This window comes from Hydra vulgaris, chromosome 11 (genome assembly GCF_038396675.1).
Source record: "Hydra vulgaris chromosome 11, alternate assembly HydraT2T_AEP".
Classification (NCBI taxonomy): domain Eukaryota; kingdom Metazoa; phylum Cnidaria; class Hydrozoa; order Anthoathecata; family Hydridae; genus Hydra; species Hydra vulgaris.
Genome location: NC_088930.1, coordinates 42636152 through 42662500, shown reverse-complemented (window position 1 = coordinate 42662500; position 26349 = coordinate 42636152). Strand labels below are relative to the sequence as shown.

General features: G+C 24.8%; 1 protein-coding gene across 3 annotated transcripts; it reads left to right on the top strand.

Moving 5' to 3' along the window:
- Nucleotides 1–830: 830 nt before the first annotated feature.
- LOC100198319 (POU domain, class 2, transcription factor 1) lies at nucleotides 831–22618 on the top strand. 3 transcript variants are annotated; one of them, XM_065808900.1, is made up of 11 exons: nucleotides 831–1051; nucleotides 1500–1588; nucleotides 1783–1925; nucleotides 10298–10350; nucleotides 15339–15500; nucleotides 15625–15744; nucleotides 18119–18184; nucleotides 19520–19685; nucleotides 20474–20532; nucleotides 20822–21162; nucleotides 21308–22618. In XM_065808900.1, exons 1-11 carry the CDS (start codon nucleotides 926–928, stop codon nucleotides 22338–22340), a joined length of 2358 nt encoding a protein of 785 aa, XP_065664972.1. In that variant the 5' UTR covers nucleotides 831–925; the 3' UTR covers nucleotides 22341–22618. The 3 variants fall into 3 exon arrangements, with proteins under 3 accessions (XP_065664972.1, XP_065664973.1, XP_065664974.1); XM_065808902.1 differs by lacking the exon at nucleotides 831–1051 and adding an exon at nucleotides 1158–1346; XM_065808901.1 differs by lacking the exons at nucleotides 15339–15500; nucleotides 15625–15744.
- Nucleotides 22619–26349: the final 3731 nt, after the last annotated feature.

Sequence of the window (26349 nt, the reverse complement as noted above, 5' to 3'; positions counted from 1 at the left end):
AATTTAATAAAAATATATTAAATTTCAGAAAAAATTTGGAGGCCCTATTTAGGTCGAGGCCTAGGCCAAATGGCCCGTGTTGCCCCCCCTCTGATAGGGTTTGTATATATATATATATATATATATATATATATATATATATATATATATATATATATATATACATATATATATATGTATATATATGTATAACCTCCTCAAATTGAGGGGGTTTAAACTTTACATGGTCATAATTTTTGAAAGCTAAAATATTTTACTATGAAATTTAAAATTTATCGATGAATATTAGTCTAGTTAAAAACAGTACAAAAAATATTTCATCGATTTGTTGCTCTCACTTCTGGGGCAGGGGGGAGGGCACAAAACTTGGGGCTTTTTTGTTCCCAGCCTCCAATCATCGCAATTTTTTGCAAAGCATCCTTATTTGACATAAGTATAAACATATAAATGTTTGGAGTTTGCTCCATGTCTGGAAGTTAGCTATCTCAAAGACCAAAAAAAGCTGGTTCCGGCTCTGATTATATATATATATATATATATATATATATATATATATATATATATATATATATAATATATATATATATATATTATATATATATATATATATATATATATATATATATATATATATATATATATATATATATATATATATATATATATATATATATATATATTATATAAGACTTACGTTTATTTAAATAAAGCCGCAATTTTTTACTTTTAATCTATTTTGTTTTATTGTTTTTTTAAAAAGAATTATAAAATTGTCTCGATTTCAAGTCTGCGCGTAGTTAAAGTATAATTTTTATAAAAACAATGTAATTATCTTAGAATGCGCAATAACAAAAAAGTATGTCAGTTAACGGAGTTGAAAGAACATTTATAAAAATATTGAAAGCATTAAGTTAAAAAGAAGAAAATGGCCGACTGGAATGATTATTTCGCTAAATCTAGGCCTCCCTCAAATCTCGATGAGGCTAAAAGAACAATACAAGATTTTGCAGTAAAACACAGACAGCTTGGCAGGCATATTGTTTTAGTTACCGTGAGTAAAAATAATTATATTTTTCACTAAAATTATGCAACTATTCAACTTCAAGCATAATTAACAAAACATTCGCATGCTAAAATAAAAAATTATTATTTTTTGCATATATTACGTCTTCATATAATTTTTATATTAAAAGCCGTGATATAATTAATTTCAATCTGAATAAAATTTTCAATGTAAATAAAATTTTTTTAATAAGCAGTTTCATTTAATAAGTACCTCATTTTTTATATGATATTTTGGTAAAATTCATTGCAATCGGATCATGCTATTTTTAATTATATTATAGGTTATACTTGTTAGATTAAATACTTCTATAAAATTTTACGTTATTACTTGTTACGTTGAATACTTCTGTAAAATTTTATGAAAATAAACATTGCACTTTATTTTATGAATAAAATAAATTTCATATATATATATATATATATATTATTTGTAGAGTGGTGGAACTACTGTACCCATTGAAAGTAATACCGTCAGATTTCTCGATAACTTTAGTCAAGGAACAAGAGGAGCTTGTTCTGCTGAGTATCTTTTTGTATTTCTTTCATTATTTTTTCTTCTACAAATAAATTAATATATCACATAAAAAAAAAATATTATAGTTTCAAATTTAGTGTAAATATTGAATGAAAAATGTTTTAATCTTTTTTTGCTTCTTTTCTGTAAAATTTTAAATAAAAGTGTTGTTAATTAATTCAATTTTTCTGAACTTCCTAAAGATATTTTCTACTACATGGTTATGCAGTGATCTTTTTACATAGACAGAGGTCTTATGAACCTTTTTGTCGTCATTTCGAAGGACATAATGCTTTGGACTTATTAGAGCCACAACTTGATTCAGCTGGAAATTACCATGTTGCTGGTAATAATTAAAATTATTAACAAATATTTTTCTATAGCTATATCTATCTGTCCACATCCTCTTTTAATATATGTGCTTTGCCTATATATAATATGTGTATTATATATATATATATATATATATATATATATATATATATATATATATATATATATACATATATACATATATATATACATACATACATACATACATGCATACATACATACATATATACTATATATATAATATATATATATATATATGTGCACGCACATACACAATATATATATATATATATGATTTATATGCATATATATAATATATATTTATAGTATATATATATATATATATATATATATATATATATATATATACATATATATATATATATATATATATATACATATATATATATATATATATATATATATATATATATATATATATATATATATATATATATATACATATATATATATATATATATATATATATATATATATATATATATATATATATATATATATGTACATATATATATATATATATATACATATATATATATATATATATATATATATATATATATATATATATATATATATATATATATATATACATGTGAGTGAGTGTGTGTGTGTGTGTCTGCACACATGTATTATATATATATGTATATATATATATATATATATATATATATAAATATATATATATATATATATATATATATATATATATATATATATATGTATATATATATATATATATATATATATATATATATATATATATATATATTATATATATATATATATATATATAGTATATATTATATATATTATCTTTATTTTTATTATTATCATTACTTTTTAATAATACTGTTATTTTTATTAATATCATTATTTCTATTAATATCATTGTTTTTATTAATACCATCATTTTTATTTTTGTTAATACCATTTTTAGTATTATAGTTATTTTTAATGTTATGATTTTTACAGTTGTTATTATTTATTATTAAGTGTCTACGCATTGTTAGTAATTATACTATTTGTAAGCATCCTTGAATTGTAAAATCATGTAATTCAGTATATGTTGATTTATTGATTGATATATATATATATATATATATATATATATATATATATATAATATATATATATATATATATATATATATACATACATATATACATATATATATATATATATATATATATATACATATATATATATATATAAATATATATATATATATATATATATATATATATATATATATATATATAGATATATATAAAATATAAATTTTTTTGTGTTATATACAAATAGAGTGCTCAAATTTCTTAAAGAACAGAGCAATAATAAATAAGTAAAAGCACTTATCTATTTTCTTCAAAAACTTTTTTTGATATCAGTAGGTTCATCAGGAAGAATGTCTAAACATAAAAAAAAAAAAGTTTTAATTTAAATTTTTTGATGTTTAGAGATTCTTCTTGATGAACCTACTGATGGTGAAACAAGTTGTTGAAAAAATTATATGTATATATATATATATATATATATATATATATATATATATATATATATATATATATATATATATATTTATATATATATATATATATATATATATATATATATATATATATATATATATATATATATTATATATATATATATATATATATATATAACTGGCATAAGTGCAAAGCAGTTGCAAAATTTAGCCTTGCACATATGCCACTTAGCATTTAACCCTTACCAACCTGCATTTTATTTTAAAATAAAGAATTTTTTATAAAATGAATTTGGATTAAGCATTAAATTTAAATATGTATAGAAAAAAAAAATTCGAAAATTTTTTTAGTTTTTAGGTTAATTCTCGAATGTTCCATATATGAAACAATAGGTTGTTCCAGTCGCACAAAGTGTATTTTTTTTTTGTTCAACATATAATATTGTATTTTTTATTATTATTTATCATTATTTTCGAATTAATTTTTTTTCAAATTTTTTGAATTAATCAAGTCTCATTATTGTAAAATAAATTATTTTTAAAGTTATAAAATGTTTATAATCATAATATTCCGAGCTTTTCAAACTTTAATCCTCATGATGGTATTGATAAAAAAAAGTTAAGAGTTGGTTTCAAACATAGAACAACTTTGTATTTTGAACATTGTACTGAAAATTTTAAATCACAACCCTTTTTTGCACATCAATGTCTTCTTTCAATAAAATCTGGCCAATGATCCATACTACCATACCTTACATCATCATTTACTTTCTTTCACTTTGGAGTTGAAGTCTTAGTAGATCTAACACCATTTTGTTAGTCAACATTAAACTATCAGATACTTATAGAATAAAATCTCTAAGCAAAATATTCTTATCTTTACCATCTTTATTAACAATTTTGTATGTCAACCAAGCATTTGTCATGCAGACACTGAATAAATAGTATACTATGTGATCATAATACTTTGTACTTTTAAGACCAATATGATATATTGAATGGTACACATCAAATAAGTCAACACCACCCATGTACTTGTTGTACTCTATTAATTGCATGGCATTCAATTTAAATTTTTTTTCCCTTTATTTAAACTTCTCAAGTTTATACGTTTTTTTGTAACAAACAAACTAAATTAAGAAAAATTCACTATTTTTTTATTAATGGATAACAGTTTACAGTCATAATGTTATTGCATATTAGTTATCATTAATTTGGGCACGCTTTGCAAATGCATAAAAAATAGTTCTGAATTAATAAAAAATTGATAAAATTAAATAAGCATCTTTGTTAGAAGAAGGTTGCGTATGTCAAGTATGTTAACAGTCTACTGTTTTTTTGAATCTGAAATATTATAATATTTATATTTATTTTTGCAGATTATCATAATTTAATCTTTCCTCTCAAAGAATATAAATGAATAGTTCATTAAAAAAAAATTTTATACGAAAAATTGCATTATCTTCAACACACTCAATCATCTCATCTTAGGAAACCAGTTTCTTAAGATGAGCTTAAGTAAAAAGTAATTATCTCAGCCATAAAAATAAAACAATAATAAATCTTTCCTATCTCTAAAAAAGTTTGCGATACCATTTTTTGAAAAAACTTGAAATACTTCACTCTTGAAATACCAAAATAAAGCTCTGTGAAAAACAACTTTAAAAAAACACGCTTTTTCTAATAAAAAGCCTCGTTTCATCTTGAGCGCCTAAAAATGTATCATCTTTAGCAACTTTACCTAGTACTATCATAATTTGAATAGCATGACAACAGCTTATGTATTATCTCATATAACCCATGGAATTAACAGCAGATAATCATCAAATATAAAGGATGTAATAAATTTTTGATGATCTTGTTTTGTTCTGGCAAAATTAAAAAATCTTGAATAATAAAAAATTATAATGGGGGTGGTAATTTTTTTTAAAAATAAAACAATCAAAGAATACTAATCATACAACCAAGAAATTAAAATAAATAACACCGTTAAACTTGAATGAATACCATTTACCAAAAAATTTTGCAAATAATCAGTAGTATACCCATAAAAAAGCTTATACCATCTTAGGAACCTGCTCATATTATGCAACCTTCCCCTATATCTAATAAATATATATCTTATTAACTGGAATAAGAGTTATTTGAAAATAAAACTCCCTTATAATTTAATCAAAAATTATTTGAATTAAAAAAAAAAAAATTGAAAGAATGGAAAATAAAACTGGCACATTTATGACGGATGACTCGGGTTTTGAAGTGGAGGTGCACAATCATCTATTTCTAAAAACAAGTCCTCTATATCTAGAATTTCGCTTTAAAAAAAAATTGTGGAGGGGAGGTGCCCCCTCTCCCCATGTTGTCGACCCTGTTATTTGACATTCCTCTTAAATTAGATGTCAATAAATAAAGAAATGAAGGTCAATGTTTATTTAAAAAAAAAAACGATTTGTCGCGCCCTGGTCAGTATTGATAAAGTTTCCATTAGAACACTTTGCAAATTGTAGTTTTTTTTTCCGCAAAAGCTTTATATTTTATGGAAATTCTTTTAGGTTGTTTTATCTTTTTTTTTTTTTTATGTGGGTATTTGATTGTACATTAAAAAATTGTTCTGTTAAATCATAATCAAGAGATTCGTCATTGGGTGCTTCCTTATCATCTAAATTAAGCTTTTTATTCAGTTTAGATTGTCAATATGTTATAATCATTAATGTTATAATCATCCTAACTCTCATCGTCCATATCAGATTCATCCGCTAATGTTGACTTACATATTATTGCATGTCTCTATTTCCTTTCTCTAAGATTTTTAATATTATTCATCTATAATGAGAAATTATATGGAGCTATGATATATTTATATATTTTTTTAATTTGTGTCTAACCCTCGAATGTTCTGTATAAGAAATAAAGCAAAAAATGTGCCATTCAACTGTAAATAATTCTACAATTATTTTTTATAAAGACAACAAATCTAGAAGTGTTTTTGCTCAAGTTCTTCTATAGTAACCTTGAACCATAATAAATTATACCAGTCACATAAAGTTACAATTCTAAAATCAAGATAATCCAGTTAAACCAGTAATACAAAAGACTGGATCATAAATTATGAAAACTTGTTTATCTAATCAGTACAAAAAAGCCGTAATAATATATAACAAGAAGCTGTAAAAAAATAGTTTAATTTTAACAACTACCACAACAACCAATTCTTCTGTATATGGAACATGTATAAAATTCCTTGATAATATTGGGAAAAAAAATCAAAAGTATTTATTTTCTTAATAATTGGAGTTAATACACCTAATTGTATTATAAAAAAATATTTCATTAAAAAAAAAAGCCATTGAATCATGAGTCAAATTTTCAAAAAAAAATTCCAAAATCAATTGCTATTTCATGAGTTTAAAAAAATATATACATTAGGGTGGTTCTAAAAACAACTTTTTTTGAAAATGACTGCTGGCATCCCCTGAATATAATGTATGTAATAAAAAAATGCTGGATTTGAAAATTTTTTGAATAAAAAATATTTTAAAGGGTTGCTACTGACAAAATAAAGTTTTTATTATAACCAAGATCAACACATTTTTATGTAAGCCTAAGCATACATGAATGTTTTAAAACAATCCTTGGTATATATATAAATATATATATTAAACAGCAGATATTTTCCAAATAGTGTTTTTTTTTACACCACTCATATATATATATATATATATATATATATATATATATATATATATATATATATATATATATATATATATATATATATATATATATATATATATATATTATTATACACTCATATATATTTAAATTATTTTTTTGGAAAAAAAATTTCTTTAAACAGGAGTAACATAATTTTTTTTTTTTTTTTTTAATTTAAATTTTTTTATAATTTAATTTTTGGTTTTATGTTTGCAATAAGCACTAGTTTATTTGTTGCAATTGAATGTTTCTACTTTAAAAACTATTTTCAAGAAGCAACAAAAAAATTGACTATTCAACATGTTTACAATTTAAATAAAAATTTTTCCTCACTTGAATTATGTTCTAAATCTATAATATTGCTGTTGTAGCTAGATATGTTTAACTTTCAGGAATGATCCTTGCTATGCCATTGGAAATTACAAACAGTTTAGGGTTGTTAAAGCAAAAAAAATAATTAAATATTTCAAATTTTAATTGCAAAATTATTTGATCAAGAGAATTCTAAAGACTAAAATTCTTTTGTTCAAATAGGTTTCCTTTTGTAAAAAGTTCCTAAAAACAACTTGCGTATTTATAGAAAATGTTTAATCTTGATGTCGCTTTAAATAAAATGAAAATATAAAAAAATGGTTTTGCATTTTTCATATTCTGTTAAAATAATATTTAGTTGAAAGCTTATATTATGTGTTAACAACATATAAGATGTAAATAGAAATGTCTGTATGGTAAGCTTTGCGAGTCTTTGAGTATATTAAGTTAATTTAATAGTTGAGTAACTGCAAGTTAATGTAGTAACTTAACTGGTTGTTTTGATTTAGTTTATAGTTAAATTTACTGTGATGTACTTTATCCATTCAATAAATCAAACTAAATATAACTTGAAAGTATTATTGGCTTCCACACAGGTTTAAAGTAATTTAAATTCAAAAGTGCTTTGTTAAATGAAAATCTCTGCGCAAGCGAGGAAATGATCATACTTCTATTCAAAAGATGAATTTAGGGTACTTAAGTAATTTAACGTACTTAATGACGCCTAAAAAAAAACTTAGGCAAAAGTTTTACTTTTAAGATGGCTAAAAAATATGTGTTTATGTACATATTTATGCTCATATATATAAGTTTTTTACATACAGGCTTTTTTTTATAAAAAAAGTTATTATTTTTTAATTTTTTTTTAATTTTTTTAATTATTTGATAGACTGCCTGCCCCAACCAAACCCTCAGTTGATGTAGCGGTACTCCATTGCGAGTTAGGCTATAAGATGTAGCAGCACTTCCTTGTAGTAGCAGGTTATAAGATAGTCAATGTAGCAACACTCTGTGCATGTTTTACAGTAAAAAAATAAAAATAAAAACATTTAGAACTTTTTTATTTTTAAAAAATAAAATAAAAACATTCAGAATGTTTTTAAAAGTATTCTAGTCTTTTAATTTGCGTTTTTGTAGTTTTTTAAATAAACATTAAATTTAATTAGTTTCCTGAATTAAATTCATGCGTTTTGTTATAATCTTTGTCAGTTTAATTTTGTCAGTTTAAAAACCACCGACAAGCTATGAGCTGTTTTTGACCACAAACTGTATATTTAATGCTTTTACTATAGGTATATATATGTGTATATATATATATATATATATATATATATTATATATATATATATATATATATATATATATATATATATATGTATATATATATATATATATATATATATATGTATATATATATTAGTGATGTACCAATAGCACTTTTTTGGCCGATGCTGATACCGATGCCAATGGATAAGGAAATGCTGATGCCAATATCGATGAAACAACTAATTACTAAAATTTTGAAAATATAAAACCACACAACTTTAAATCGTGTAATCTTTTTCATGGAGTCTGTACTGGTAAACAAATACTTGGACTTAAGTCAGAGCCAAACCAAGATATTAGAAAAACTCAGTTAGAAAGATATACTTTTTTTTAGTTTTTTTATTATGAAAAGAAAACTTTCTAAAAATAAATACAATTTTCGAGGAACGCTTTTTATTTTAATTTTAAAAAGAATATGGTACTATGATAAGCAGCTTAATTAGAATTCTTTATTAATTTAATAGTAATTTAGATATCTAAACAACAATCATATGTTGTTTATATATCTAAACTATTTTTAGATAATTAAGTTGTTTTTATAATTATTTTATTTTGTGATGTTCGATCCCCACCATGTACCTGGTAGTACCACGCTCAACTTTTTTCTTGGCGCAGCAGCCTTCTTCTTCAAGGTTTGTGTTTCGGAGTTATAAAGTTAAGAAAGGGTTGTAACCATATCTAAAATAGCCTCCTCAATTGCAGTGGCCTTGGGGAGGTAAATTGAAATAAAACAAAAATAACAAATAAAAATATAGAAATATAGTAGGCTATACTTAAATACATATAGATAACAATGCTTAAATAGGTTTCTTCTAAGTATAACAATAGAATAACACAAAATAAAATTATTCTAAAAACAACACAATGGTAGTAAAAGTATAAGTTTATTCAGCTGTTAAATTAATGCTTATAAACATCATCTTATAAATAAAGAATATTGCCTGTAAACAAAGTCAAAATAAAAAATCCAAAAAATTCTAAGTAATGCATAAAGTTTATTTTATTTATTATTTAGTTATTATCATAATGCAGGATGAAAATATAAAAATGCCATCAGTTAGAATATCAGAAAGTAAGGCAGATGCCAATACCGATTCCGATTAAGCAAAAAGTGGTCAATTAAGTCGATGCCGATTAATCGGTACATCACTTATATATATATATATATATATATATATATATATATATATATATATATATATATATATATATATATATATATATATATATATATATATATATATATATATATATATATATATATATATATATATATATATAAATTAGTAAAAACACTTATCTAATTTTCTTCAACAAGTTGTTTTATCATTAGTAAGTTCATCAAGAAGTCTTCCTGATGAAAGGAGTTCATCAAGAAAATTAGATAAGTGTTTTTACTAATTTATATATATATATATATATATATATATATATATATATATATATATATATATATATATATATATATATATATATATATACATATATATATAACTAATTATTGTATTTCATTTCTTAAGTGGATGAGCAAAGAGCTCCTGGTTTAGCTGAAGTAGTTAGAAGATATAAAGAGGTAAGCTTTTTTATAGATATGAAAATAACTGTTTGTTTTTCTTGTTGTTGCTTATTAGCTTTAAGAGTTATTTTATATGTATATTTATAATTATATAAATTTGTATATATATAAATTTACAATTAAAAAAATTTGTATATATATAAATATATATATATATATATATATATAAATATATATATATATATATATATATATATATATATATATATATATATATATATATATATATATATATATATATATATATATATATATATATATATATATATATATATACACACACACACACACTTATAAATGCAGATTTAGGTCAGTGTTAGCTGACTTTTTTTCTTACTTTACTCTGTATAGTTTTTTTAATAAAACATGTAAAAAGCATCTTTGCTGTATTATATGAAAAGATTTTAAATTTCTTATCCAATTAATATTAAAAATTAAAGCTGGATGAAATGCGGTTTTAAAAGCAAAATTAAAAAATTCCTTATTTAATATATCATGACATATGTCAGTGGTGTACACTCAGACTTTTGGTCGGTCGCCAGAAGGATGACTGAAAGTAACCAGTTTGTTAATGTTGGTTACCAGATGACGTTTTGACTTGCCCGTCACTATTTTTATAAAAATTTTTGTATTCATTGGAGTTCTCACATATTCTAGTCATTTTTCCTTACAGGGCCAAGTGTAGACGAGAAACAATTTGTGTAAATAAAAGTAATGTTGTAAACTATTGATAACATTCACTCCTACTTTCAGATAAAGCTATATGATATATATAGCATTAGTTTTTTCATTTGAATTGAGCTCTTACTTTATAAATAAAATAGGTGCTCTTATTTACAACAACAAAGTATTGACAAATATTAAAAAAAAGTTTACAAATACTTTTAAACCCTTTGCTTTTAATGTTTTGTAATTATTAAGATCTTGTTTGTTACATGAGCCTCAAAACTGTTGATATTTTAAAATTATTTTAAAGTACCGCATTGTAATTAAATTTGCGGTATTTCTGTAATGGTAGAGCGCTTGCCTCATAAGCAAGAAGTTCCAAGTTCAATCACCACCACATCCTTGTTTCTCCCTGCAGTGGCCTTGTTTGTCAAGGTTTGTGTTTTGAAATTATAGAGTTGAGAGAGAGAGCTGTAACCATAATTTAAGTAGCCTCCTTGAATGTTTTAGCCTTCATAGCATTGGGGAGGTAAGTAAACTTAAAAAAAATTGATTTTTAATAAAAAATCATTTTAAACTAACAACTGATAACTATAGTCATTGATAGAATCTAAATTCAGTATTTGAAAAAGATTATATTTCCTTACAATTTATTTCTTAAAACAAACATATATTTAACATAATCTTTTGTTGGTTTATGATTTATTTATTTTAATTTTTACGTATTTAATTTTTATAAATAGAATTTATCAGTTACCAATAAGATATTTGTAAAGGTAATTTATGTCCATAAATGTATTATGTCAAAAGAACTTTACATGCAGTTGGTCTGAGCCATCCCCTACCCCTCCAACCCACCAAAATGAAATAAAATAAAAAGCCTGCCTTTGAAGCTTCAGAATTCCTTAAAAAATTTTCCTCTAGGTATTACTAATAATAAATTAATTAGAATAATAAATTTTTGCATACATTTGCAAAAGGAATTCTCTTTAGATATATTTGCAAAATTACTTCTCCCTTTTTATAAAAAAAAAGTTTTTTTATTTCTTTTGCATATTATAATACATGATAATCTATGATGGTGAGTCTTATGTTTTATGTAATGAATTATTTAGCAGATGATTTGAAGCAGAAAATTCTGATTAGCAGAAAATTTTGAAACTATTTTACATTCAACGTTAAACTTTTTTACATTCCTTCAAAAAAAAATTTAAATTTTTGAAATCATATTTGATTTAAAGTCTTGCTTTTTTTTAAGAGCTTATATTTTCTTAGTAAATGTCACATAAACAATATTAAAAGCTAGTTTGTATATTCCAAAAAAAAGTTATTCCAAAAAACTACTGAACATATACGTATAATGTAAGGTGTGTATAGCCTAACAAAGCCAGAGCATTTTTTTTTTGTGACAAATTTAGTTCTAATACTTTTTATCTAAATCCTTAAAGTAAGTTTGTAAAAAAAATAAAAATAGATAGTAGTTTTGTTTAAATAATAAAAACTTTTAGTTTTTATTTAGGAAGTATTTTTTTAAATACATTTAAAAGCTTATACAATTTTCTTATGATCTAATTTATAACAGAAAATGCAGAAAACAAATTTTGGCGACTTTCAAAAGTTTTATTTTAATTTTAGATAGTTACTTTTCTTTTTATAAAATTCTTAAATTAACAAAAAAAAAAAATCAGGACTGCAGATAAAAATCAATACTTTGCATTATTTGTTTTTTAAGCTTTCTCACTCAACACTCATACCAAAATTAAGAATGGTTTGAAAAAAAAATCGGTTACAACTCAGAAAAAAAATTAAAAAGAAAATAAGGGAAAGTATATTCTAGATTATCTGGTTATTTAACCCAAATAATTTTCTGGATTTTTGAAATATGGCCTAGATGATCTATGATTGAAGGTAATTAGTCACCCTTCACAAAATTTGGTCCTCTAAAATCTATATCATCCTGCTCTGAGAAGCTTTAAAGAAGTTTAAAGCTTCTCAGAGCAGGATGATATAGATTGAATAAAAATAAAATAGAAAGTCATTTGGCGAAATACCAATCTTATGGATATGCCATTTGTGTAGTTGGAGTTTCTTGTATCAATGGAATCTAGATAGACTTTGAATAATAGGATCAACAATAACATTGCACAAATTATAAATCAATTTCTCTCTTGTAACATAAATAAATTATTAAATAAAACCAGGTTTTTTTTATTGATTGGGTCATATGCTCCAACTTCAATTTGAGAGCAAGCCAGGAAAAAAATTTTTTGTTAAAAAATAAAAAAATGCAATTAAAGTTTTAATTTTAATTTAAAAGAATACAGTTAAAATTTTTAATTTAAAATATTCTGGATTAAAGAATGGGCCCAAATGACATACATTGAAATTCTTCTCAAAAAAAAAAATGATTTTAATCACAGAAACATGATTTTTTTTTCACTCAATTAATTCGAAACTATGCAATCAACAGAAAATTCAAAAAAAACAATCTACAGAAAAGACTGATTGTGGTGAGTCTATATTTATTTCAAATGCAGTAATAGCCTAAGAGTATTGAATCTCATACTTGTGTGTGGTTTTATTAACTAAGTATGGTGCTCAGTTATCTTGGTCTGTCTTGGTCAAGAAAGGTATTCAGTTAGGCCTTATTTCTGACCACGCATAAGTTTCATTTTGACAACTGGACCATGGTTTTTTAGATGTTTTAATAACATAGTACTGAATTAAATAACTTCAAAACTTTGATCTTTTCTAATTAATTGTTTTTATATTAAGCACAATACTTTTAGATTAATTAACAAATTATTTTTTATGATTATTTTATTTAAAATTTTATTTAAATTATTAAATTTTGTATACATTTATTCTTAGTTGAATAAATTTTTTAGGAGTTTATTATTAAAGTTAATTTTTTTTTAGAGTTTCCGCTTTTTAAGTGAAGTCTTATTTAATTTTCTCTTTATTGTTAAAGTTTCTTTTCCTTTTTTAATTTGAGACTTTTTTATTTGATCTCTATCCTCAAGTTTAGCTTTAGTTTTTTCAGTGCTTTTTGAAATATCCTCAAAACATCTAGAAAGCTGTGGTGCAGTTTTGTGTCTTTACTAACTAAGACTGTTTGGTGCAGGCCACATTCTTTTAGTATGCATTATTTGTCCATTGGATTGCAATATTCAGGCAAACAATGACATCCAAGTATCTCTAAATTCAATAACGCATTCAGTTAATCAAAAAGCTTATACTAGACTCTTAGTAGCTGGAAACTTTATTGTAGTTAAAGCAAAGTTATTAAATTTATTAAATATTTTTACCCCCTCAACAACTAATCCAATTGCAAATGAGTTAATTGAATATTTTGAAAATAGTTACTTAATGCAACACATTTCTTTTTTACCCAATTCATTATCTGGTTCATCAAATGCATTAAATTTAACTCAATTATGTTCACTTAATTAGAGTATAAGAGCTTATCTTATCATTTTCTTATCTTATAATTGAATGGAGTTATTTTTTAAAATTGTAATATTTTTTAATATTGTAGTATTTTTTAATAACTATTTATTAATTTTGTAAGATGCAGCAAAAGTGCTTGGTAGTACTTATATTACCACAAAGTGTTGTAACTACTCAAAAGCTGATTCAGTAACTTTCGAGCATGAAGGTGTATAATTAGTAAGAAATTTTAAACACTAATGAAAGCTATGAAATATTCTTTTCAATTATCAGCTTTATTAAAAATTTATTTTGGCTTTGAGTCAATTTTAATAAAATAAAATATGAACTATGACTCACCATGAGAATTATAAAAGAATCCAACTGAAGTAAAAACTTTTTACAGCAGCAAATATCTAAAGTATTAGCTTATGTCAAAGACTGACGATTATACTAAATATATAATAAAATGTCAAAAATAATTAGTATTTTGTGCTATACTTAATGAGGAAACCCAAATTAATTAAGTCTAAAGCTGACCTTAGTAAACGACCGGGCTTGGTATTTGACCTGGGGCAAAGCTGGCTTTATAGCTGGGGCTGTATAAACATTGGTGCATGTTGATATGATATATAAAAATAAGTCAATATGCAATAATGTTTATGCAGTCCCGTACGTAAAACCGGCCTTGGCCGCAGTCAAATACCAACCCCGGTCGTTTACTAGCTGACCTAAATCCTATTTACCAATATATATATATATATATATATATATATATATATATATATATATATATATATATTATATATATTTGCAAATGTAATTATAATAATTGTAATTTATAGTTTTTGTTTTTTACACTGTTATTTTTATTTATTATTTAATCTTAGGTTCAAAATGGATGCCTTTTGTTAAAAATTGGTTTCATGACTTTGTCAGATTATTTATTTTTGCTAAGGGCATCAGCTGAGGCTTTATCAACTTTAGGTAGTTATGTGATGTTCTACTTAGCTGCTGCTGTGTCAGACTTTTATATTCCTGAGAGCGAACTGGTATACTTTTGTTACTGGAAATTTGAATTTTAATGTTGAAACTGAGCTGCTAGATTTCCACTGTAGATATTTTATGTTTTACTTATGGTGACTTTTTTAAAGTCCTTATTATCCTTTTTTTTAGCACGAACATAAAATCCAATCATCAGATGAAGGTTTATCGTTACACATGACACCCACCCCAAAAATGTTGTCACCATTAGTAAAGGAATGGGCAAAGAATGCATATGTTGTTTCATTTAAGGTGACATATTTATTAAAATCAAGTCAATAAGCTTAAAATCCAAAAAAAAAATTTTATATATATATTTTTTTCTTGTTTTTTATTTGGGGGAGGAGGGGGAGCTTTTTAAGTGATTGTGGCAAGGGTGAAAATCTCTTTGGTCCCCATCTCGCTCCGCTACTGTATACATGTACTTTGATGAATAATACATGTTTTTTGAAGGCATGATACATGCCTTTGCCTTTCATTATTTCAATATAATAGCATCAGTGACATTTCTTATTAGGTTACATTAAATAGTTCTATATACCAGCATTAGTGACATTTCTTAAATTACACTAAAGTTACACTAAATAATTCTATGTTAATGTTATTTTTCATATTAAATAATTTTCAAAAATATTTAACTGCAACAACAAAAAAGTAATTTATTTGTGTAAAAATAAACATGAAAAATGCACAGGAAAAAAACTACATATTTACTATTGAATGGTTGAACTGTAAATAATAACTGTTTTTTTAAATTTTTACAGTTAAATCCAGGAATCATAAAAGCTTATCAATGTGTTAATATTTGTTGCAAAGTTAAATAAAACCATAATAATCAATAGTCATAAAAAGATGGTGGATTGACTGAAGATAGTTATTTGATAGATTGAAGATGATTGGATTTGTATTTTTTATGTTTTAAATACTTGATTTGATTTTAAAGTTAAAAATAAAAAAAATTAAGTATCCTGTTATAAATATGATTTCAAAAATAGTTAACATATTTTTGTATTTAATTTATCTAAATATCTCAGAAAAAACAAAGGTTAGTTAAAAATTGAAGTTTCAACATTGAGAGATGTACTGAGATAAAGATAATTTAGGAAACTGTGCTTCTTTCTGAAAAATTTAATAGGCAAGTCTTTAATTTCAAACAAATTTAGAGTGTTTTCAACAAAAATTACTGTAAAACTGTTTTTAAAAATTAATGTTGTGATAAATATTAAAAGTGGAATTTTTTTTATTGCTGTTATTGTCATTTAACTGTAAAAGAAATTTCAGCAGTAATGGTAGACATGATATTTAAACAATGGTTTTGATATAGTTTTATTTTGAAGCTCTGCTGTTATATCTGAAATATTTTTGTACTGGCATTCCAAACTTTTATGGAAAACATTGGCTTTACATAAATGATTATGACTTAGTATTAAAAAGTATTAAAGTTCTTGCTTAGTTTGTTGCTCAATATACTTTTATATTTTTAAAATTAAAATCATTGTTTTTAGTCTTTATCTAGAAGTCCAGGAGGTTAAGGATACAGTTATCAAATATTTTTAAAAATTGGCCATGTTATCTCATATCTCTTCATGCTCATCCATGGATAATAGAATTTTTGCAGTCAATACAGTTATAAAGAGAAGATCCAGATCTTTGTGATTTTAGCAAGTGTAAAATTCCCCCAAAAAACTGCACTTAAATTTGATGTGTCTCTTTCTGAACTCATCCTGAGTAGTGAAAAATTTTGAAACCGAATTTTGCCCATAGGGTTGTGGAAAAAAAAGGTTTAAAAAAGGTATTAGAAAGGTATTAGAAAGGTATTAGAAAGGTTTAATAAAGGTATTAGACCCAATCAAGAGTTGCTGTTAGTAGTTTCCAAAGAGGGTAAGAGCAAAGATAGAGCACAGAATTATGTTAGAAATCAAATAAAGATTAAAATTTAATTTTAGCAAAATATTTTATTAAATGAGCATATTTTTTCTAAATTACATATATTTGTTTTAGTGCAGACAACTTATAAGTAGGGAAAATAATATAAAACATAAGATTAGGAAAGGGGGGGGGGACTAACATTTATTCTCCCCAATAATTTTGATGTTATAACAATCACTTTTAAGATAAGTAATAACAATCATTTATATATGGTAGCAGTTTAATAATCACAATGACAAACACATGAATAAACAATAATTTATAGTTTATCTATGCATTTGTCATCGTGATTGAATCAGTCATCTTAATTGAGTAAAACACTCAATATAAGTTTGAAAATTCCATTATTCTGTTATCATTTTAAATCCATAAGTGAAAATATAAAAATTTGGGTGGAAGAAGCTAGCTGTATAGCTTCCCCACCTAGCCCCACTCTAGGCAGCCATGAGTAAGTTGAATTTAACTAGTTTAAACTTATTACCTTAATATGACTAATGTGAAAATACATTAAATACGATATGACTTATATGGGATAGCTTATTATATAAATAATTTTTTTATTTAAAATTTATTGAAAATATGTGGTAATGAATTTTTAAAATTGATTAATTTGTTGTGGTAATTGTTAATTGTTGTGTGTGTGCATATTAGTAAATGTTTATTACTCCAATTTTTAAAATTTTAAACTTATTTTAAGCTTGAGACTGATGTAAATATTATATCTCGTAAAGCCAGAGAAGCACTTCAGAAATACAATCATCAGGTATTTTTTTTATTTTTTTATTTTTTAAACTACTAGTTGTGTTTTAAAATATCAGCTGTTCAGCATTTTAGCAGCATAATAGTTTAACACCAAATTTCATTGAAAAGTATTGTGTAATCTAGTTTGCATTGAATTTTTATTTTAAAATATTCATCATTGTCATTACTTTTCATTTTTCAACTTTCAAGATAAATTGGATTAATATGAGCTTATGCAGAGATACAAGCTCATTTTCATGTGGAAGTTAGAAAGGAAAGCTATTTAACAACGTTGTTGTTAAATAGCTTTCTAACTCCGTTAAAACCAAGTTAGAAAGCTATTTAACAACAACGTTGATTGCCAATAACGGGTATATACTTTGTTACTGGAAGAACCAGTCATATTAGTTTCCCAAACTTGCCAGCTTTGCATAGAGAATATTGGCAATTTCAGTTTCTTTTTCCAGCTCTGAACAAGTGATTTCCACAGCTGGAAATATCTGTTGTGACAAATCTGTCATCATCCAAAGTTGAAAAATTTGTTTATAGTAAAGAAAACTTAAGACAGATAAAGAAAATGCTTTTTAAAAGAATATGTGAACAATATGCAGTTTTTTTGTTTGTTTGTTTTTTTTGTAAATTTTCAATTCCATTATTGTAGCACAAGAGCAATGAATTCTTTAACAATCCAGTCTTCGATGTATTGTTTAATGATGGTTGTTCTATGCATTGTTTAACGATGCGTGTTTCAATGCATCGACCACGATACATTGACATATTTAGCTATGTTAAACAATAAGCCGTTCCCTAATAATAGCTACTTATTTTTATTTATAAATTTTAATTTACTTTATGTTTAAGTAACATTAGGCATTGCAAATTAAAACATGTCAAGAAATTTACACTAAAACTTGGAGGATACAGTTATATTTCCTGTCTTAAAAAACTTTTTAACATTTAAGTTTCCTGTATTAAAAAACCAACCCCAAAAAAAAAAGTTGTTCAACTAAAAATTACACTGTCACAAAATGTAAACTAACATTTTGTGACATGACAGTGCCTTTGACCTACTACAACCACTTCTACTACAACAACAACTACTACTGCGACATCTACTACTACTGCGACAACTACTACTACTGCGACAACTACTACTAAAAACACTTTTATTACTACTACTACTTCTACGTTTATTAATAATAATAGTACCAGTGATTTTTTTTTTTACTACTAATAATAATTTTTTTATCTAACAATGATAATGTTAATTGTTTCTGGTCTATTTAATTTTACTTTTATTTTGTTTATGAGTTCATTTATTCCTAAAAATATTTTTAGTAGTTTAAAAATATTTAAGGTTGTCATTGCAAATATTTTACAAACACGACGAAAAACTGTTGTGCTTGTTACACCATATGATGAAACTGCAATTTGGATGAGTGATCATGAATTAGATTTAGGCAAAGAAATAGAAGAAAAAATTGTGAATGAACTCGCCAGACGTCATGTTCAAATAATTTCAGGTTTGTATATTTATTTTTTTAATATAAATTTTTTAATTTAAATAGCTTTTTGCAAAAGAGTAGATCTGGTGGAAGGTGGGGTAAGCTTAGAATAAGGGCATGCTATATATTTTGCTTGAAACAGTTTTACAATGTGAAATTATTAACACAACATAGTAGCACACTGTTATTTATTACAATACAGTAATTGACTGTTATGTAAAATACACTATTATGTAACAGTTAAATGCGATTCCAGTCGCAACTTATATAATAATAAAAAATAAACTGTAAAATCAAATTATAATACCCAAAAAATTAATTCAGAATGCTTACCTTGCTAAGCCAACATTAGGTGGTGTCATTGATAAAATGTAGTTGGTTCAAACTCCTTGTCATGTGATAATTGAAAACCAATCGTTGGATTAGTTGCTTTAGTTGATTAGTTGTTTTAGGCAAAGGTTTATTTATTAAGTTCTGCTTGTTCCAGTACTCAGTATTTTACACATCATCCCCTAATACAAATAAGATTAATAAAATTAATCATTTTTATTGAATTCTCAATTACTTCAATTATTCCTCAATGTACAGGGTAAGTCATAAATTGTTTACTTTATAATAAAAATGGATATTATTAGGGATTGCAATTTAAATTTTTTAATGTGTTGACATGATAAATGTTAAATAATGCAATGTCGTATAATATTAACACTATATTAATAATATTGTATATTATAATGTACAATTTATTAATATATAAAGTGTAAAATAAGTATTGATTTTATATCTTTTTTTATTTATTTAAGCAGCTGTCGATGCTACTCAACAACAAAATTCTTCTATTGTGACATCTAATTTTTCTTCTCAGGTATAATTGTAAAAGTGTAAAATATTACCTACAAATAGTTATAAGCCCATCATATATATACCTACAAATAGTTATAAGCCCTATTTTATTTTTAAAGTTTGTACATATTGAAAGTTTTAAAAGAAAATTGTTTTGATTAATTTGTTTGGAGTTTTTTTTTATTTTATTTATTGCTGATACCTTATGTTAATCAAGTTCATTATTTCTGACAAAAATGTATCAAAGTTTTTTGTTTTTTTTTATATTAAGGTTGTTAAGTATTTTAGAATTAAAAATGTTAATGTTTCAGTATCAGACTCACTTGCCAAATACATCACTTAACTCGGTTTTGCCAGGATTAGCACCTATCAATGTTTATAATACAATTAATACAAAAGCTGGTGTCCCAAACGTTTTACTTCATTTAAAAAACTCTGGAGATGCAGACATTAATGCAGAAATTTTAGGAACTAATCTTCTAAAACGCTCCGTATCAGTTAAAGAGGAAACAAATGGTTTAAGTACAGAAATGCAAAGGTTTATCTTTGATTTCAAATCTAGACGAGTAAATCTTGGTTACACACAAGATGATGTAGGTAGAGAACTTTCCGCACTTAATGGACCAACATACAGTCAATCTTTTATATCAAGGTGTGAAATTTTGTCAAAAATGCATAAATATATTTGTAGAATTATTTTATTTAAAAAATATATTGGTAAAGTAACGCATAATATGATATATGATAGAAATAACCTTTGTTTTATTTGTATTTCTGACAAGCTATTATTTATATAGATTTGAAGGTAAGCAGTTAGGAATGAAAGCAGCCGAACGTATGCGACCTATTCTAGAAAGTTGGATTCGATCGAAAGAAGATGAACATAACCGTGGTAATAAATTTTCAAAAAAGAGACGTAAAAGGACAAGTTTTTCGCCAGAATTTATAAACACATTAAATGAATATTTTGAAAAAAATCCAAAGCCTTCCGTTGAAGAAATGGAAGAAATAGCATATAAAATTAATCTTGATCTAAATACAGTCAAGGTTTGGTTTTGTAATAAAAAACAAAGTTTAAAACGGTCTACGTCTCATCCAAGTTCTTTGCGTCATGAATTAGATGGAAAACGAAAGCGAAAAACGGACGCAGATATTTCTGATGTGCTACCGTTTGCTAGCCAAGGAACTATAAAAACTTATCTACCGGTATCGACCCCTACTGGCACTGTTAATCTTCCATTTTTTATAAATCAAGACGATAACAGTATATCTATTGTATCTGGAACATCTAACCAAGCTGGTCATCACAATCCAAATGGGGTACCACAGCAATTAGTTCATCTTTCTCAACTTCCCATACTTACATCAATGTCTGTAATCAATAACGGGCTTTCTTCAACCAATACAAGTGACGTTAACGCTACACATATACTTTCTAATGCCCGTCTGCTTTCTTCTGGATCTGTTATACAACTACAGGATGGTACTTTAGCCACTCAAACACATATGCAATCTATCAACAACGCTACCAATTTAAATGACGGTAGTGTTATTTTAACAGGCAGTATATCGCAGAATACAAATTCGCTCTCTTCACCGACTCTAAGCTCAAATCAACATCATAATGAACTGCATCTTTTGACCAGTTCTTCGCCATCAATCTCTGTTTCTTCAGTTCATAATGATTCAGTAAATGATGCGAGTGAACATAACGATAACGGCATAACTTTAGACAATCGACACAGTTTAAAACTTAAACGGGATGTGAATAAAACTGCAAGGCTTTTACCTCGACTTCAAACAGAAAAAATAAATAACGAAGTGTCTTGATTGGTATAGGTTCTAAAAAGTTATTAATAGGAATAGTGTCTTTTCAAATCTTCAAACATTGAAAGTTTTTAGTTATTCGCTAATATAATCAACTAAGTTATATTTTAAAGCATCCATCATCATGTTGCTTATGAGCTTTTTTTCTGACAAACCATTTATAGATTCGTGTCGGTATTTTGTTAGAATGTCCTTTTGTTGAGCCCTTATAAAATAAAATATTGTCCATTTAGAATTTAATTTAAAAAGATAAAAAGACTTGACTTAAAGGTACTTAAAAATTCTGTTATCAGAAATCGCGTCGGATATTTCCAAATATTTGGACCAGAGTGTATTTTAGGTTGAATAATAAAATTCACTCCTCAGGAATAATGTTTTTTAATGCCTTATTACAGTTTTTATTCAAGTTGACGTTAATTTTTAAAATTTACGTTAAAGTTGACGTTAATTTTAAAATATTTTTACTTTATTACTTGGTCTTTAATAGTCAACAAATTATTAATCAAAATCTTTTTCACATAAGAGATAAACTTCGAATATTTTCGTAAAACTTTTGATAATTTCATTTTACTCTTAATTATACGAAGTTTTGTTTTTTACTAAATCACGTGATATTTAAGCAAATAGTTTTGTTGAATTAAAGTAGAAATTTAAAAAAAAGGTTTACGGTTAAAATAATCTTCAATTTTTTTTATTTTTAGAAATGTTAAGCAATCTCATTTAAACTAAAATGTAAACTGAAAAAAAAGTATGCGTATAATTATCGATAAACAAACGCCCAAAAATGAATGACTGACGACGGACTTTTTTTAGCAACCGTTAATATTTGAGCACACAAAATTACAAAAGTAAAATGCAATTAACTTTATACTTAATTCAAGTTGAGGTTGTAAATACATGTGATACAAATATTTCTTTCGAAACCATCGAATCGTGAAGCCGATACCAACGAATTTTAGTATAAAATTCACTGTGTAAACCATCTAACATTATAAGTGGAATTCCTCAGGGTTGCATTTTTGGTCCAACGTTAATTTTATTATATATTAATTTAACCCTCTACAATCAAAAATTATTAGGGTTCAGAAAAATTTGTAAGCGCAGATATTCAACAATAAGTTATGCGCATAATTCTGCAAATAACTTTTTTTCAATTTCAAATTATCAAAAACCGTTACATTGTTTTGACTAGACAGACAAAAAAACGAATTTTAATTCTAGTTTTAATGAAATTTTTAATTAATGTGCTTTTAAAACAAAAAAATCATCATTTTAAAATAAAAACTGATGATTTTTTTGTTCCAAAAGCACTTTTAATTAATTTATAATAATTATTTTATTTTATATAATTATATTATAATAATATAATTTATATAAATTATAATAATATAATTTATAATAATTAATTTAATAACTTTTAATTCAACTATTATAACTTTTAATAGTGGAATTAAATGTTGTTAATTAAAAAAGTGCTTTAATTAAAGAGATAAGTAAAGGAATGAGAAATTAAAAAAATTATTGGCTAAAAATTAGATGTTTTTCCTTAAACAGAAAGACTAATATAAAAATTTGCAAAGCCTCGTTCAGTTTAGAGAACTTGAACTTGCATTGCCTGTCAAAAGAGAGTTCGATGGGCAAATGATCGCGTCGCAACCCATAAACAAACATCATTTCCAAACGCTATTTTACCATTAAATTAATTACAGAAAATCAAATGAAAAATTGTTTCTTTTAATCTAAAGTCACCTGCGTTTGATTTCAAAAACATTTTTTTCTATATTTGACAATATTTAATTAATTTCATAATGTGCACACAAATTTAACAGGTGAATCCGTTAAATTTGTATGCACATTATGTGCATGACTATGTCCATAACTTTTGTATGGTATGCTCATATATTCGCCGATATGCGCATGAGTTCCAAACCCTAAAAATTATATTTATACGCGAGGTCATAAACTTAAGTTACGCAAATCAAAGTGTCAACTTATTTTTTATTTATTTTATTTATTTAACTTTTATTTCGCTGATTAAACAATATTACAATTTTTCATATAAAATAAATAACATCGTAAACATAAAAAACCTTTATAAAAAACGTTTTTAATCTTTTTAATTTATAATATATATATATATATATATATATATATATATAATATATATATATATATATATATATATATATATACTGTTATAATCAGTCAGGGACTCAAAGAAGGTAAGGATGATGCGTTTATCATCACAACCTTTTCATAGAGCCCCTTTAGTCACTATTAAAATAAAAATAAAAAAACACTTTAATTTTTAAAGAAAAATAAAAAATTTAATAAAATTAAAACACATAAGAAAAAAAAAAAAATAATAAAAAGAAAAAGAAAAAATACAAAAAAATCTGAAAACAAATACTGTAAACTATAATATCAGGAATGTAAAATATATGTCAGGAATTAAGGAGATGCATTTTATTTTGTTGTTTAAACGATGAAATGCTTTTTAGGTCTTTATTATTTTTATTTTGGAAACGATTCCATATTGATGGACCTCGGTTTGTAATTAGAAAACTTGACTGCTGTGATTTAATTTTTCCTAGTTGATAGTCTTTCCTGGTATTTGAACGCAGATTATATTTTTCAGAAAATGATATAATAAATGTGTTAAGTTTCTCAATATCTAGAACCATCATGCTTTTCATCACTGGGGCCGGGTTTACTAACCTATTTAAATAATTAATTGCTTTGCATGCATGGTTTTGCAGACTTTGCAATTTTAGCAATTTGGTTTTATGGGTGCTGGCCCATACAATATTTGCGTACAAAAGCTGACTATGTACAAGACTAAAGTAAAGCATATTACGTGATTTACTATCGAGAAAAGGTCTTGACTTATACAAAACACCTATTACAGAGGACACCTTTATTACAAGAAGACCAATATGGTTTCTCCATGACAAATTTTCATCAAAAAGTACTCACAAAAATTACTCTCAAAAAGTACTCCCAAAAATACTTTTCACGTTTAATTTGATTTTTATTAATAAACAATTGAGGCAACTTTAACGGAAGATTAATTGTTTTTTTTTTTTTTATGAAACAGGGTAAATCTAGTTTTTTTACAATTTAGGGATAATTTATTTGCTATGAACCAGAGGTTGAAATTTTCGAGTTCAATATTCATAGTTTCAAACAAAGTCTTTGCATCAGGATAATTAAAAAATAAATTTGTATTGTCAGCATACATAATGGTAGATATTTTTTGGGAAGCTTTATGCATATCGTTAATATATATTAAAAACAATAATGGACCTAGGATTGAACCCTGAGGAACTCCACACGTAATATCAAGGGCTCCTGACTTTTCTAGTGGTATAAATTGCTTTCTGTAAGACAAGTAGCTCTGAATCCACTTAAATGTTGAGCCTAATATGCCGTAATATTTTAGCTTGGAAAGTAAAATACTGTGATCAACTTAATGTTCGGAAATATTCTTTTTCTCTCAGAGTTTATATTTGTAGTAACTTGCCGTCCGACGGCGTTAATTTTTGTCCTTAAATCTTCCCATTGCCAGTTTGCGCGTGTTTTCAAATTCACAGTCATAGTAAGTGTAAACCATGTAAAAATAGCTATAAAATTTTAATCGGCCAATAAATATCAAAAGTTTTCTGCAAGTTTCTATCGGTACAGACATTTTGCGCTAAACTTGATATTTGATTTATACGAGCGTATAATCATAGGCCTAAATACTTCATCCTACAATCTTTTAATTATACTCACATTGATAACGTAATATCAAATGTTGTGATTTTAATGTGCGTCAATAATTAGCTTGACAAAAGTCTCACGTTGCATGTTTTTATTATTATAACGTTTTGTATAACGATCATTAAATGTTGACAAGAATCACAAGTTGTATTTTTAAATGCTATATATAGCGAACAATTTTTTGTAAAAACGTTGAAGTTGTTGATAAGTAATAAAATATTGAAAGCAAAATGGCTTTTAAATGCGTTGA